Source organism: Harpia harpyja, chromosome Z (assembly GCF_026419915.1).
Source record: "Harpia harpyja isolate bHarHar1 chromosome Z, bHarHar1 primary haplotype, whole genome shotgun sequence".
Taxonomy (NCBI): domain Eukaryota; kingdom Metazoa; phylum Chordata; class Aves; order Accipitriformes; family Accipitridae; genus Harpia; species Harpia harpyja.
In genome coordinates this window covers 7,410,002-7,423,296 of record NC_068969.1, presented here as the reverse complement: position 1 = coordinate 7,423,296, position 13,295 = coordinate 7,410,002, and the positions used below count along the sequence as shown (strand labels likewise).

At 44.9% G+C, this 13,295-nt stretch overlaps 1 protein-coding gene and 1 long non-coding RNA gene across 5 annotated transcripts in view; both read left to right on the top strand.

Moving 5' to 3' along the window:
• Positions 1–635: 635 nt before the first annotated feature.
• Positions 636–2,179, top strand: LOC128137261 (uncharacterized). Its single transcript, XR_008233643.1, has 2 exons — positions 636–941; positions 1,502–2,179. It is a non-coding gene; the product is annotated as an uncharacterized LOC128137261 (long non-coding RNA).
• Positions 2,180–3,691: 1,512 nt separating this feature from the next.
• Positions 3,692–13,295, top strand: part of NISCH (nischarin) — a 32,201-nt gene continuing 22,597 nt past the window's right edge. For all 4 annotated transcript variants that reach the window (XR_008233433.1, XM_052776465.1, XM_052776464.1 and 1 more), the window contains exons 1-3: positions 3,692–3,915; positions 9,554–9,637; positions 10,338–10,520. Coding sequence is in view for 3 of the 4 variants with exons in the window: in XM_052776465.1 (XP_052632425.1) it covers positions 3,829–3,915; positions 9,554–9,637; positions 10,338–10,520 (354 nt within the window). In the remaining variant the exon portion in view is untranslated. The remainder of the gene's footprint in view (positions 3,916–9,553; positions 9,638–10,337; positions 10,521–13,295) is intronic.

Genomic DNA, 13,295 nt, shown 5'->3' with positions numbered 1-13,295 from the left:
CACCCCTATGTAACGCCTAGCCAAAGTGGCATTAGCCAGAGACCCGGGGTGGTGTCAGCACAAAGCGAGGGTGCGGGTGAGCTCAGACCCATGCCCCCACACCATGTCCTCCCAGGTTTTGCAGTCCTGAAAGATTTACTTGCTGCAGAGCCTGTCAGGAACTGTGGTCCTGCGGGCTCCCACTGGCCTTGATTTACCCAGGCTTCAGCTGGGCTCTGCCTCTTCTCAGCATGGGGATGGCAGATGTAATAAAAAGGAAAATAGTTGCATTTAAGGAATTAATTTTCGAAGGATGTTAGTCTTCAGAATTGGAAGACTATCAGTATTAATATTTTGGTTGCCTTAAACATAGAAAAGGCAGAAAAAGCTGCAAAGAGAAGTAGTTATTTTGTTAAAGGACATCGGAGCCTGTCCTTAGGTGAGGGCCCAGGTTGGAATGGGGGGACCTGCTGTCCCCCACCACTGAACCATCACCCAAACCCTCCTGGGCACCCCCATGGAGATGTCCCCAATGAAGTGTTGCCCTGAGGCAAACCCCAGCCCCGGGCTGCTTTCCCCCCCCTCGGGATTCCCTGCAGAGCCGGCAGGGTGGCAGGTGGCCCCAGGCACTGCCAGGCACTGCGGCACAGGGCAAGGAATCGCGCCCGGCCCTGTCCCTCTGTCCCAGGAGGTGACGGCTCTGAGTCATTCCCCTGAAAACAGCCCCTGGGATGCGTCAGAATATATCAAGGGCCAACGCATGGCAGGAGCGCTAACATTGCCTTCAAAGGGTCACAGCCATGCTCCTGGAGCAGCTGGGATGAAATCCAGGTCAGGATGTGGAAGAAGGGTCTATGTCTGCTTAGAGAGAGGAAATCTGGGCCGCTGCCACCATGCACACTGACATGGGAAAGCTGCACTTCTGCAAACGCCTGATGCGATCAGAGACTTAAAAAACACAGGTATGCCTACAGGGGAAGGATGAAATCCATCTGGCAGCAAGAGGTGATGTTCCTCCCCAGGAGGGAGGCGCAGGCGAGGGGCATCATGCCAACTCCTGCCTCCCCGCTTGCTGCTTGGAGCCAAAGCTTCCAGCATGCCCTGGCTCTCTGGAGCAGTTTGCTTATAAAAGTATCGGGAATTGGGGTTTTGTGGAGAAACCCAGAGCCTCTGCCATGCAAAGCACAGGGGGAGGATGCTGCGGCAGGTATGGGGGTGTCCCGGGGAAAATCATCCACTCCTGCCGCTTCTCTTGCCTCCCCGCACAAGACCCACAGCAGAGACGGAGTGCAGCTATCTATAGCCTGAGGCGGGCTGCCAACACAAGTGCCCTTAATCCCAGAGCATGGCTGGCTGGGTGGCACACCAGCTGCCACTGCACTTAGGTACGGTGCGTTAGCTCAGGCTTCAGCGGCATCCTGACGTGCCGTTGCACTTGTCAGTCAATCCAAGGTACCAAGGCAGGCAGAAGGGTTTCTTGCACTTTTTTCTCCAAAATCTCGGTTCGGGTTTTCCTTTCCAGGCAGCTGCAACCCACTGCAAAACAAGCAGAGGCATCCTTCAGGTCAAATATGAGGAAATAAAAAGCAGAAGCCCAATTAAGTTGCAACTTTATTTGAGGTCAGGGCTGTTTGCAAGGCTCCTTGGGCAGTCTGTTATGGCTCCAAACCACAGTAAAACTCTCCAGTGTCCCCCTTCCCTGCGCAGGGTATCTGGCCCTGAGCAGGGCCAGACCCACCAACATCGAAGCTCTTTAATTTACTGCTACCTAAATCCTCCTCAGAGGGTTTTAGCTGAACGAGCCCCTGGTTGCCCACTTCCCCAGCTGCATTGCTCCTGTTGAAGCATCTTCTCCGAGAGCCAGGACACGCTGTCACACCAAGAGCCACCTCAGTACCCACAGGCAGAAACTGCTTTAAGAAGAGGAGGGTACCTATCAAAACTGACAGATGTGCAAGTGCTGCAAATTGTTATTTAATTAAGGAGATGGGACATTCAGAGGAAGCTTAATTAAAGTTGCTCTCCGAAACCACTTATTATCTCATCAAGACGCTGAGCTCAGCACCAGCTCCTGCTGAAAATCCCTCTAGGGCTGCCTTTACTATATGTGTTTTCTCCTTACACACATCATCCTTTGGCTAAGTCCTGACCAAGGAAAAGCATTTTGCAGTGAAAATAAAATCAAAATGGGTTTACCCAGTTCCATTTGCAGAGTTGTGTTCACTTACCTGCTGCCCCAGTCCTGGCTGCATCTGCCAGACGCCAGCATTGCCCCCTGTAGCATTGCTCCCTCTGCACCGCAGCTCCCTTCTGCCGCGGAAATCCTTTCTGTCCAGACAAATTTAAAAGCCACAGCTGCACCCAGGTCATTTTGCACTTCTGCTATTATTAATGATGCTATGCCGGAGCTAATTGCATCCTCCCTTAGGTAGGACAGAGGTGACCTTCATTTTGCTGGAAGGTGCTTTTTTACCCAAACCTCCTGTGACTTCCCCCCAGGGCAACTCAGGTTTACAGGGAAAAGGCCAAGGAGGATTTGCTCACTATCCTTTAATATTCTCCACTTTTATGTTACAAATTCCTGGCAAGATCCCTTTTGTGTGCACAGATTTGAAACACCTCCCTGTGCTCAATGGGGCAGCACACTGAGGGAAGCAAAGTTCATACCGTCAGCGAAGTCACCCCAAACAACACCCTGAGTTCACTCTGGGCTCATCCCTGAGGCCCTGGGCCGAGTCCACGCAGGTCTGGCCCATCAGCCCAGCTCCTCAGGTCTGTATTTGTGGTGGCAACAGGCATGTTGGTCACAGAACCACTGCAGCGGTGCCTTGGCCCAGGATGACAGCGTTCAAGCCTTCAGCAGCACATGGCGGCCACAGATCTCCACCAAGGGCTGTTTGCAGCAGGGAGAGGCTTTGGCCTGCTGCCAGCACTGCTTCCAGATGCAGATGCTCATGAACACAGCCACGCCACTGTGGGGAAGATCAGCCCTCTGCAGACAGGGCCTGGCTTTGCCCTCTGCAGTTCAAACTCAAATGCCCCCTGCTAGTATGCACCTGCGTTGCACCTTCCTTCGTTGCCAGATCTGCACCGTGCGTGTTGCGCACCCAAGTCTGTAACTGCCTTCAGCCAGCTTGGACAGGCCTGAACCTCCCTGAGCTGCCTGCATTGCAGTGCACCGCACAGCCTAGTACCGTGCAGCACGGTATTTCCCAGCACTACACTGTACAGCATAGCATGGCACAGACACTGCATTGCATTGCACAGTACCGCAGGGCAAAGCACTGTGTTGCATTGCACAGCCCTGCCGAGCATTGCACTACGCTGCACAGCCCTGCGTCGCATTGCACAAGCCTGCGGTGCCCTGCGCAGCAGCGGACAGCCCTGAAGAGCATTGCACTACGCTGCACAGCCCTGCGTTGCACTGCACAAGGCTGCGGTGCCCTGCGCAGCAGCGCACAACCCCGCGCTGCGCTCCGCAGCCGTGCAGCGCCCTACGCTATCCGCGCCTGCCGCTGTGAGAGCCAGCACGCATGCGCGCCCCCACTCCCTAAACCCCGCCCCGATGGGCCGTAGACCCGCCTCTCCCAGCGGCAAGCCCCGCCCCCAGCGGCAGGCCCCGCCTCCGCCACCGCCGGCGGCTGCCCAGTGAAGAGGCGGCGGGCGGGACGAACCGCACCCTGAGGGGGGCGAGGGGGGGTGCAAGGCCAAGATGGCGGCGGCGGCGGGAGCGAGGGCTGGGCTGGGGGCCGGTGCGGGCGGCGGTGGCGGCAGCAGCAGCAGCCGGAGAGGAGCGGTGACGGCGTGAGCGCAGCGGCGGCCGGTCCCCTGCGCTTTCTCTGCGGCGTCATGGAAGCGGCGGCGGGGGGCGAGGACGGCGAGGAGCCCCCGCGGGAGGCCCGAGTCCTGGGTTCCGAGCTGGTGGAGACCTACACGGTGCGGGGCCGGAGGGAAGGCTGCGGCCGGGGGTCCCGCGGAGGCGAGCCGAGGGGGGGAGGCCGTGAGGGACGTGCCGGGCGGCGGGTGACGGTCGCAGCGGCGGGGAGAGGCGTGGGGGAGCGGGCCCGCCTCGCCGCCGCCTCAGGCAGCCTACGGGGTGCCGGGGGGAGCGGGCTGAGGCCGGGCTGGGTGCTGCGCTGCCTCCTGCTTAGTGCCGCCGTCTCCCTCCCGGCTCTGAGGAAGCCAAGCAACAGTTCTCGGCCCGCTTTGGTACCCACGTTAAAGCCAGAGCGAGAATAATTTGGCAGAAGTTTCCGAGCGGTTTCTGCCTCCGCGGAGGGACGCGTGTTCTGGGAAATCGGCCCCGAAGGCGGGCAGGAGCCGGGCTGCGGGTCTCAGCTGGCGAAAATCGCCCGCCCCCCCCCCCCCCCCCCCCCCCCCCCCCCGAGCTCCTCGCAGCTCTGGCCCTTTGGGAGAGCCGGTGTTTTAGTGGAGGCTGTTTGCAAATGTCGTGTTCTTCTTGCCCCTGTCTGTTTATACAGATACATGCATGTATATGTGCATATGATTATGAAAAATTGTTATTGAGTAAACGTAGTTTTTAAAGCTGGACTAAATATTGTAGGAAACGTTTCCTTCAGGTGAAAATACTGTAAAAAGTCCCCTTTGAAAAGCCAACCTTATTTTCAGAGGAAATCAGATAATTTGGGATAGCCAGTTTTTCTCTTAGCCTACAAAAAAAAAAGGAAAGATTGTCAGCAGCATTTTTGTTTGGGGAAGGAATTAAATTATGTATAACTTGTTTTTTAACTGGCTGCATTCTACTGAGTTAATTGGTCTGTTTTTCAGGAAGAAGCTCATCATAAAACAAACCTCAGCATAATTGCAGACAGAAAACATCTTGACCACACCACCCTTTAGTTATATAACTAAAAACGTTTTCTGCTCCTACCTTATTTTAGTGTGATTTGAATGATTTTTTTTTTTTTTTTGTAGAATGCACATAATGACATCAGGTTTCTTCCTGAGGTAGGAACCTAAAAGAGAAAAGGGAAGGGGGAGCAATAGTCTAGAAAGGTAGCATTTGTAAAGTTGTGTAATAGTTAAAAGTAATATTTCAGGTTACTGTCTCTGAAAAGGTACCCAGAGAAAACAGAGCAACAGGAGAGTGATTTCTGAGTTTTTAATAGAACAGAGCATTTACACAGCTGTAGTACATGAAGGGCCTAACTCCTTTCCAGTTGACAACCCTTGAAACATCATTGTGTAGGAATGACTGTCAGGTGGTGAGTAGCCATAATTACAGACAAAAATGTAATGAGTGTTCAGTGAAGGAGTTTGTTAGAAGCTTAAAATAAATTCTTGAAAATTGCTTCAGCTCTTTATGTTAGTTACATGATGTGTATTCACAGAAATGATACTGCTGCTGCTGTTGAGATGTTACCACTGCGTGTGTTAGGATGTGGTTCATCCCCCAAGTAAGTTTGTTTTCACAGTTCCTGATCAGCCAAGAGGCATAGTGAGATGTGTGTCATGGTGACTGGAAACTTCGATTTCAGGTGTGAACCAAGACTCAGCAGTGTTAATGTTGGTGTTGAGAATTTTCAGTAGTATTTTGCAATACCAGTGAATGAGAATTTCAAGTGAATTTACTTGAGAAAATGTCAAAATGTTATCTGCTCCCTTATTCTACTGGTGGTTATGGACACAGGAGGTGAAATGTTAGCTACTTTGGGGCTTTGGCCTGCAAGCTAGTATTGTGGTACAATACTACCTTTGGTAGTACCATTCATTAATTTGCTAGATTGAGCTGTAGTTCAGGTGTATAACTTCGCTGCAGGTAGTGTTCAGCTGATAGTTGGGGATAACATTTTAAGCTGCTGCAGCTAATCCCAAGGAAGCTTATTTTTTCAAGGCCAGATTTCTTTTTTAATGATTATGGTTCTGGAAATACCATGCTATTTTAATGCCATTTTTCTTGGGAGCTTTAAAAGTAGCGTGTTTGAAAGGCAAGACTTACCAGTATTTGGTCCTACTTTGATTCTCTTGCTGCATTTTTGAAGGAGTCGTTGCATTAAGCTTACCTGTGTGTAAACCTCCTAAAACTGTTAGCAGGACTCCAAGCCTGCGGCCAGTTTGTATGAGATAGACCCAAGCCATTAGAAATGTAGGAATAAATCTTTAAACGAAAACAGAAATTTTACAAAATTATTCACAAGGTGAAATGTTTCACAAAAATTAGCATTTGTGTTTAGTGTTCAAAATTAGGTTAGCAGCACCTAGGGACGTCATAAAGACCTGTACCAGCACAGAAGTGAAGAAATTGGATAGTGTAAAAGTCAGTCAAATCTGGTAAAGGTGAGAAAGGAAATACAGCAGTACCAAGCTGCATCTTTATCCATTAACATGTAGTAGTCAAGGTGGCAGTGGTCTTTACATCTTTGTTTTTTGAAAGAGTCGTTTTTCTTTTTGCGTGTGTGCTTCCCATTGTACTCTGTATTTCAGAGCTCATAATCTCAATAGAAGGAGACTTATTTTAATGACATCCGTTTGACAGTTGTGAGATTAAATCCTCTAAAATATATCGTGTAATTTTGAAGGCACTTTTGAAAATGTGATTCTTGTTGGAGTTGTTAGGGTGGAAGGCAAGGTATGGGTAAGTCCAGCAGGAAAAAATACTGCACTTGTTGATGTTTCTTCTGTTGGGTTAGAAATGTATGAGCACTTTTACTAGGTATTTCTCCTGCATGTGCTGGTCCAGCTAGATGCTGACTGAAGACTGGCTGATTGCTGGAAGGCCTCAAGGCTGCCAGTGCTTCGTTTGTTTCCTGCTATGCATTTGTTTGGCCTAAAATTGCCTTCCTGCTTTTCCTGTCTTTTGCAGCTGTTTTTAATATAAATACTAGCCTTGATATTTAAGGAAAATACTGTGGCTTCCTTGAATGGGTGTAAACTGACTACTTGACAGGGTGGAGAGGAGGAGATGCAGTTGCATCACTGCTCTGGAATTTGGGACCTACTGGCTGCAGTCACACCTGTGTCCCAGGCTTCCTGTGGGCAGCTCTGCCTGTCATCTGTAAAGTGAGGTGCTTGTTGTCATACTGAAGTATGAAGTTAGATGAGGGATACTGTAGAAATGCAAGTTTTCCATGTAAACTCAGATGGGTGGGTAAGTGACTGGTTAGAAAATCCTGAAAATATACAGCACTGCAGATATGCAAAACACTTTACAAAGTAAGCGTAGCCAAAATGACTGATTTATAGAAAGATGTACAAAATTTATTACACAGCAGAGTTTGGTAGAGATGCAGGGAGGAGGAAAACCTGTGAATGTAAACACTTTTGCATTTTAGCTTGATAGAGATGCAGTTTATGGCGTAAATAAGGGTGGAGATTTCACATGGTGTATTTGTCTGGGAGACAGTGCAGTGTGTGAGAATTTCATCTCTCCATGTATGCCTTCTAGCATTTGATTTGACAGGTAGGCAGTTACTGAAGAATCTTAAACTGTCAGCCTTGTCATATTAGTGCACTCAAAATTAATTGAACTTAGATACCTGACTTTTTTAGAAACTTAGGGGTTTTTACTTATTGAAGCAGGTCTTCGGAGCACATAAGCGTATTGCATTTGTATTTATTCTTTGAGATAATGGCAGCTCGTGGATTGCTATGAAATCAGTTGCTGTCATTCTGTGTACTGATGCTGTTTGAGGGGTGAATATGTACTGCTGGCTCTGGCTGCATTCTACGTGGGGAATGCTATGGCTTTTTAAAGACTTACTTTGAGGAATTGTATCAGTGCATGTAAACGTTCATTTTAACAGGTATTTTCCTGACCAGACTATCCATTTGGCTCGGTGCTATGTTTTTAGAAGTGGTCAGTGCTTGCCATTTCAGCAAAAGGATACAAAACCTTTATTACATATTTACTCTGACTGTATCGTATACAGAGAGAAGGGGCATTCCTTCCTGTCTTATAAGCTGTCGGCTGGGAGCTGTGAAGTTTACTGTGTTTTCAACGTCTAATCTGAGGTTTTATGCATTGTATACTCAATCTGCATTGCATTTAGCTGTAATGCTTGATCTGCTGTAATTTAGCACAGTCAGCTTTTAAAAAGAACTGGTAGTCTTACTATGGCTTATAAATGTAGTGCTACTTTAGTTCTAACTTTAATCTTCTGGTTTCTTTGAGTCTCTCCTTGCTTTCCTCAGGGTTATGAGGAACACTTGAATGCTCAGGTTATTCCTGTTCTAATTTGTCACTGGCACAGTGAATAATCATGATCTGCTGTTTCCCAATACAACATGATGGGAAAGCAGATGCAGGCCTTAATTGAGACTGTAATTCTGTGGAGGCATTCATCTGTGTTTTCAGTACTCATCCGAACACTGACGTGTCACTTGCTGTATGCACTAGTCAGACATCTTGATTCAGTTCTCTGTCGGACTTGGTTTTTGTTCAGCAAGCCAGTGTCAGATGCTTACAAAAATATAACTGGTATGAGATATAGTTCGTCTTTTAAAATGCAAGTGGTATTCTATTTAATATTTGGTATTGTGCTGGTCTGTACTAACAATAAGTGAAAACTGGCCTTTTACATAACGAATTGAAACTGTTGATGCTTTTTGTTTCCTCATGTGGGTTTAGCAACTAGATGTGCATCATTCTCATAGCAGCTATGAGTCAGGTCTGTGCGATCTGTGGTAGTAAGCAAGTTCGCAACTGTATTAAATGCTTTCAAGATTTGATTGCGAATTGTTTTTTTTTTCTCAAGGAATATAGTTGCATTGGATAACACAAGTTATTTAATTTGTTATTTTCAAGTAGCTGTAGAACTGGTTTTACTGAGCCTTGTTTGTTTTCCACTTTGTTTTATTTTGTACCTTTAAAGTTTCTTTGGGATGGCTTGCTTCTGGCATATCCAAAGGTAGATTGTGAGTTTCCTGCAGAACCAGTATTGTTCAATCTGCAAAGTCACCTACAATGAAAATCTTGAATTGTTTGGTACATGCATGGTTAAAAATACTTAGTTTTGTGTAAAGAAATGTTGGGTTGCTTTAGATAATTGTCGTGATTATTTGGCCATGATTGTAACTCTCGGGAAGCTGTCTTGTGTGCTTTACCCTAAAAGGAATAAAAGAGTTAACATCCAGCCAACCAAAGGATTTGTCTAGATTTCTGAAGGGTTAAGCCTCCAGATTTCTGCTTAACTGTGAAGCGACAGCAGGATGGTTGCCAAGTTCCTCTGCCTGTTGTGGAACTTGGTAGATTGAAGAAGGGATGCTGCTGTCTCAGGGTTGTGGATAGCTATGAATACCAACATAGCTAGCAGAAATCTTCAGAAAAAGAAGTAGCTTAGAGATCTTGGTTATTAACCTTTGGGCTGCAAAAATAAAAGCCATTTCTTTACATTAAGAAGCATCTGCATGTTTTTGTATGTGGAGCAGCCTTGCAAACGAGATTAGGCATCCTATATCAGCAAACTCATCTTAGAGTTTGGGTTAGCTTTCAGTTAACTATGATACTTTAAGCATGTAGAATCACCTTATAGTGCTACATTAACAGCACGTCTCACAGTCAGCTTCTCTAAGACAAATGCTTTGCAGTGCGCTTACTTTAATTTCTTCTTTTCAGGTATACATTATTCAGGTCAGTGTTGGCAATCATCAGTGGACAGTCAAACATCGTTACAGCGATTTCCATGACCTGCATGAAAAGGTAAAGATATTAAAACTGTGACCTTGGTCTCTTACAAAACATTGTGCAGTTTGTATAGTTCTGTTGTATGGGACGTAAATTCTTTCCTCAATAAAGAGCAAGAATATCTGCCAGATACCATCTGAACTGCAGACTAAATCCTTTTTGTATGAACAATATTACTTGCCCCTGTTACACTTCTCTCTTGAACTGGGGTAGGTTGGCCTGGACAACTTTAGCCTTAGGAGCTTGTATCAGAAAGAGTGGAGTTCAGGCTAGAGTCGTTAAATGTTTTGCCAAGAGTGATGTTTATGATCGGCTGATCTGGTAACCAAAAGCTTGATTGGAGCAAAGACTCTCTTCTGGGAGAGGTGGATGATAAAACTGTCCTTAGACAGTAGCATGGGGTAGTTACTAACCAGTGCTGATTAAAAACAGCAAGTGAAAATGAGGGAAAGTCCACTGTATTCAACTGGGCTGCTTTCTCAGAAAAGCACCAGTTATTCTGTTGTTTTATCACCTTAGTTACATTCAACCATGTGGTACTGTGAATGATTCTTTCAGAAAACACTGTTGTTGAACTTCTCATCATTTTGTGATAAAAAGTTATTTCCGAAAATACCTAATAGTTTGAGGTCAATAGCTTTTAATGTGTTCTATTGCATCTTTTGTGCATGTTCAGATGGCGAGTTGGCTAGTAACTCTGGTCTTTGTCTTTCAGCTTGTTTCAGAAAAGAAGATAGATAAAAATCTGTTACCTCCTAAGAAGATTATTGGAAAAAATTCCAAAAGCCTGGTGGAGAAAAGACAAAAGGAATTAGAGGTCTACCTGCAAACCCTGCTACTCAAGTTCCCTGTTACTACTCCAAAAGTCTTGTCACACTTCCTACACTTTCATTTATACGTAAGTTATGTTTTTAGCGTATGAGATGGAGGCCTAAATGTCTTTCCCTAGTTCTCTGACTTGGAGAGAATTGTGTGGAATCTTCACAAAATAGGTGAAACTACTCTTTTTCAGCATTTTGCATAATGTAACAAACAAAGCATGTTCTTGAGATTTTTGACACCACTTTTTATTGCAGTAGATACTGTGCTGGTGTGTAATGTGGATAGGGACTCTAAGAGGAGAAAATAAATGCTGGCAGGATAGTTGGAAGCTGTGAATAAATCTGAAGCTGAATTGGTTGTTAGGCTGAAGTTGATAGTGCTGGCTCTCTGAAGGAGCATTGCATAATTGATCCACACACACTCCTACTTAGTGGTTAATGGTTAGAGCTGTGGTTCATACTGAAACAGTTTCCAGTAACCCAAATGAAGAAAAATGGTGCTTCTCCATGAGAAGTACACTGATGGAGTGGCCTCTGGAGAAATAGCTCCAGCCAGCAGACAATGTTACGGTAAAGGGTGCTTGAAGTGAGAAGCAATGGCTTGCTTTCATGTTCAGATTGCAATTTGTTTGTTCATCTCTTGTGTATAATTAGGCTTTTTTGCAGTATGGTATCATGTTGTAAGGGAGAGAATGAACTTCATAGAGGAAAATGCACTGGAGAACTCAATGGAAAGGAGGAGCAGTAATTGCTTTGGGGTGGGATGTGCTGAGATGGCCCTTCATGGTTTCATATAAAGGCTTCAGAAAGGAGTCACAAGTAGTCCACTAGGTGTGTTAATTAAGTTTTAGCAACAAAGAAAAAACTGGTTTAGTTGTTACATGAACATAATTATCCTGGTGAGACTTTAGAGTTTGACTTAAACAGTGGAAGGTTAACTTCATAGTGTTGCTATTGCCCTGCAGATTCGAGTGGGAAGCACTAGTTTGTCATGATCAAGCCCTCTAAAATGGATTAGAGTTTTTAAATGTATTAAAAATTACATGTATTAAAAATAATGTAGGGACAATTCCGTTCAGATGGAGCAAGCTTCCTGATCATTCAGAAGTTGCATCATTTTTCTGTTCTCTGGCTACTCTGTCTCTTAAATGATGTCTGTTTCATTAACGTTTCAGTGCTGTACCTTCAACAAAGGTTTTTATGCAGGCAGAAATTCTTCCTAGTACCTCTCTTGTTTTTCAGTTAGACTTGTTTTCTCTTGCTGTAATATCCATCCTTTTTTACTTTTCCAAAGAGCTAGCATTATTTGGATATGAATGCTTCCCTGTTTCTATGCTGTGCTTGTGTATGACAAGCAAAGTTGTTGCTTAATCTGCATTTCTTTGCTTTAGGGGAGTCTGGCTTGATGTATAAACTCAATTGTTTTTGCTTGGAACTTTAGACTACTTTCAAATATTTACAAAAAAGAGTTAGTTATTCAGCAGAAAAGCTAAATATTTACCACAGCAATTCTACTGGAAAATAACCTTCCTGCAGAACTTTGATCTTATTTTAAAATATTTTTGTTACCAGACAGCCCATGTGCATGCTTGAGCCATTATAGTCCCTAATATTGCTTCATTAGTTTATATAGGAAGGCTGCAATGTTTTTTGTCTATGCTTATTTGTAGTATTTCCAGTAGGGATTATTTAACTTTACTTCCCAGGTTAATAGAACTAACTGGAGTAGAAACACCTACAATAAATACATTAAAACCACTTTGAAGCCTTTGCATGTCACAGGGAAAAGCCAGGTACATCTTAGCAAGGAGAAACAGTTGCATGTGACAGCAATGTAGAACATTATTGTTACTTTGACATTGAATAGGATGTCTGCAGTGATACGGGGATGCTTGTTTTGTTGCTCTGTCTTATACTTTGTCATTTTAGAAGATTTGGTTTGTTAACTTACAAAGAGAAGCTTTTGCAAGAGAAGAACTGAGTACCCACAAACTGCTGTTCAGAGACACCTGCAAACAATGGACTTCTGTGGGTTTGATGCATATAAGTAGTTAGAGCTAAGACAGAGGTCTCTTGTAGACAGAGGAATAGAGTTGCTTTTTTTGCCTGCTAGTCACTGAACAGTCCAAGTCATAATCTCATTTCAATTATAGATTTAGAAGAAATTTCTGCTCTGTGTCCCAGAAGATGAAAGAGATACAGAGTATAGTTTTTCAATTAAGTCTGTGCATGTCAGATGAATGTAATTGGCTTATTCAAATGATTCAGAATTGTTGAATTTTTTTCGGAATGGAGCTTCTAGCTTGTTGTTCTCAAAACTGGTGTGGAGGCTTTGTTCGTCCTCAGTGAGTGGGGTTTCAGTTATACTAAGAATGTGCTTTTCTAAAATGCTTGCCTCATCAAATGAGCTGAACTGTCTGCTGCAGATGTCCTGTGGATTTATTCCCTTGTTATGAATCATGAGGGATTTGTCAGCAAAGTAAACTCATTAAATAATCATTTTGTGATGATCCATAATACGTTTATCCTTTGCGGCTACCTTAAAATGAGATGCATGTGTCTAGGGGAAGCTTCACTATCTCAAATAGTTTTATTTTGTTCTTTTTGTGGGCCTTAGAGAGAACTGTTGGAAATGTTCAGAACTATTTCTGGACTTCCACAGAGCATTTGGGTTTTGTGGAGAGAAGTATGCCTGTATGGGAAATACTGGTACTGATCTTTGTGCACCTTCAGATTCAGAAAGGACAAATCCCTGCATTGTTTTCAGCCTTTTTCTTTCCTCCTAGAGCTGTCAGTGCCTGGAATGGAGACTGAGCACCTGGGTAGGTCCAGGAGGGTAGTGAAGATGTAGG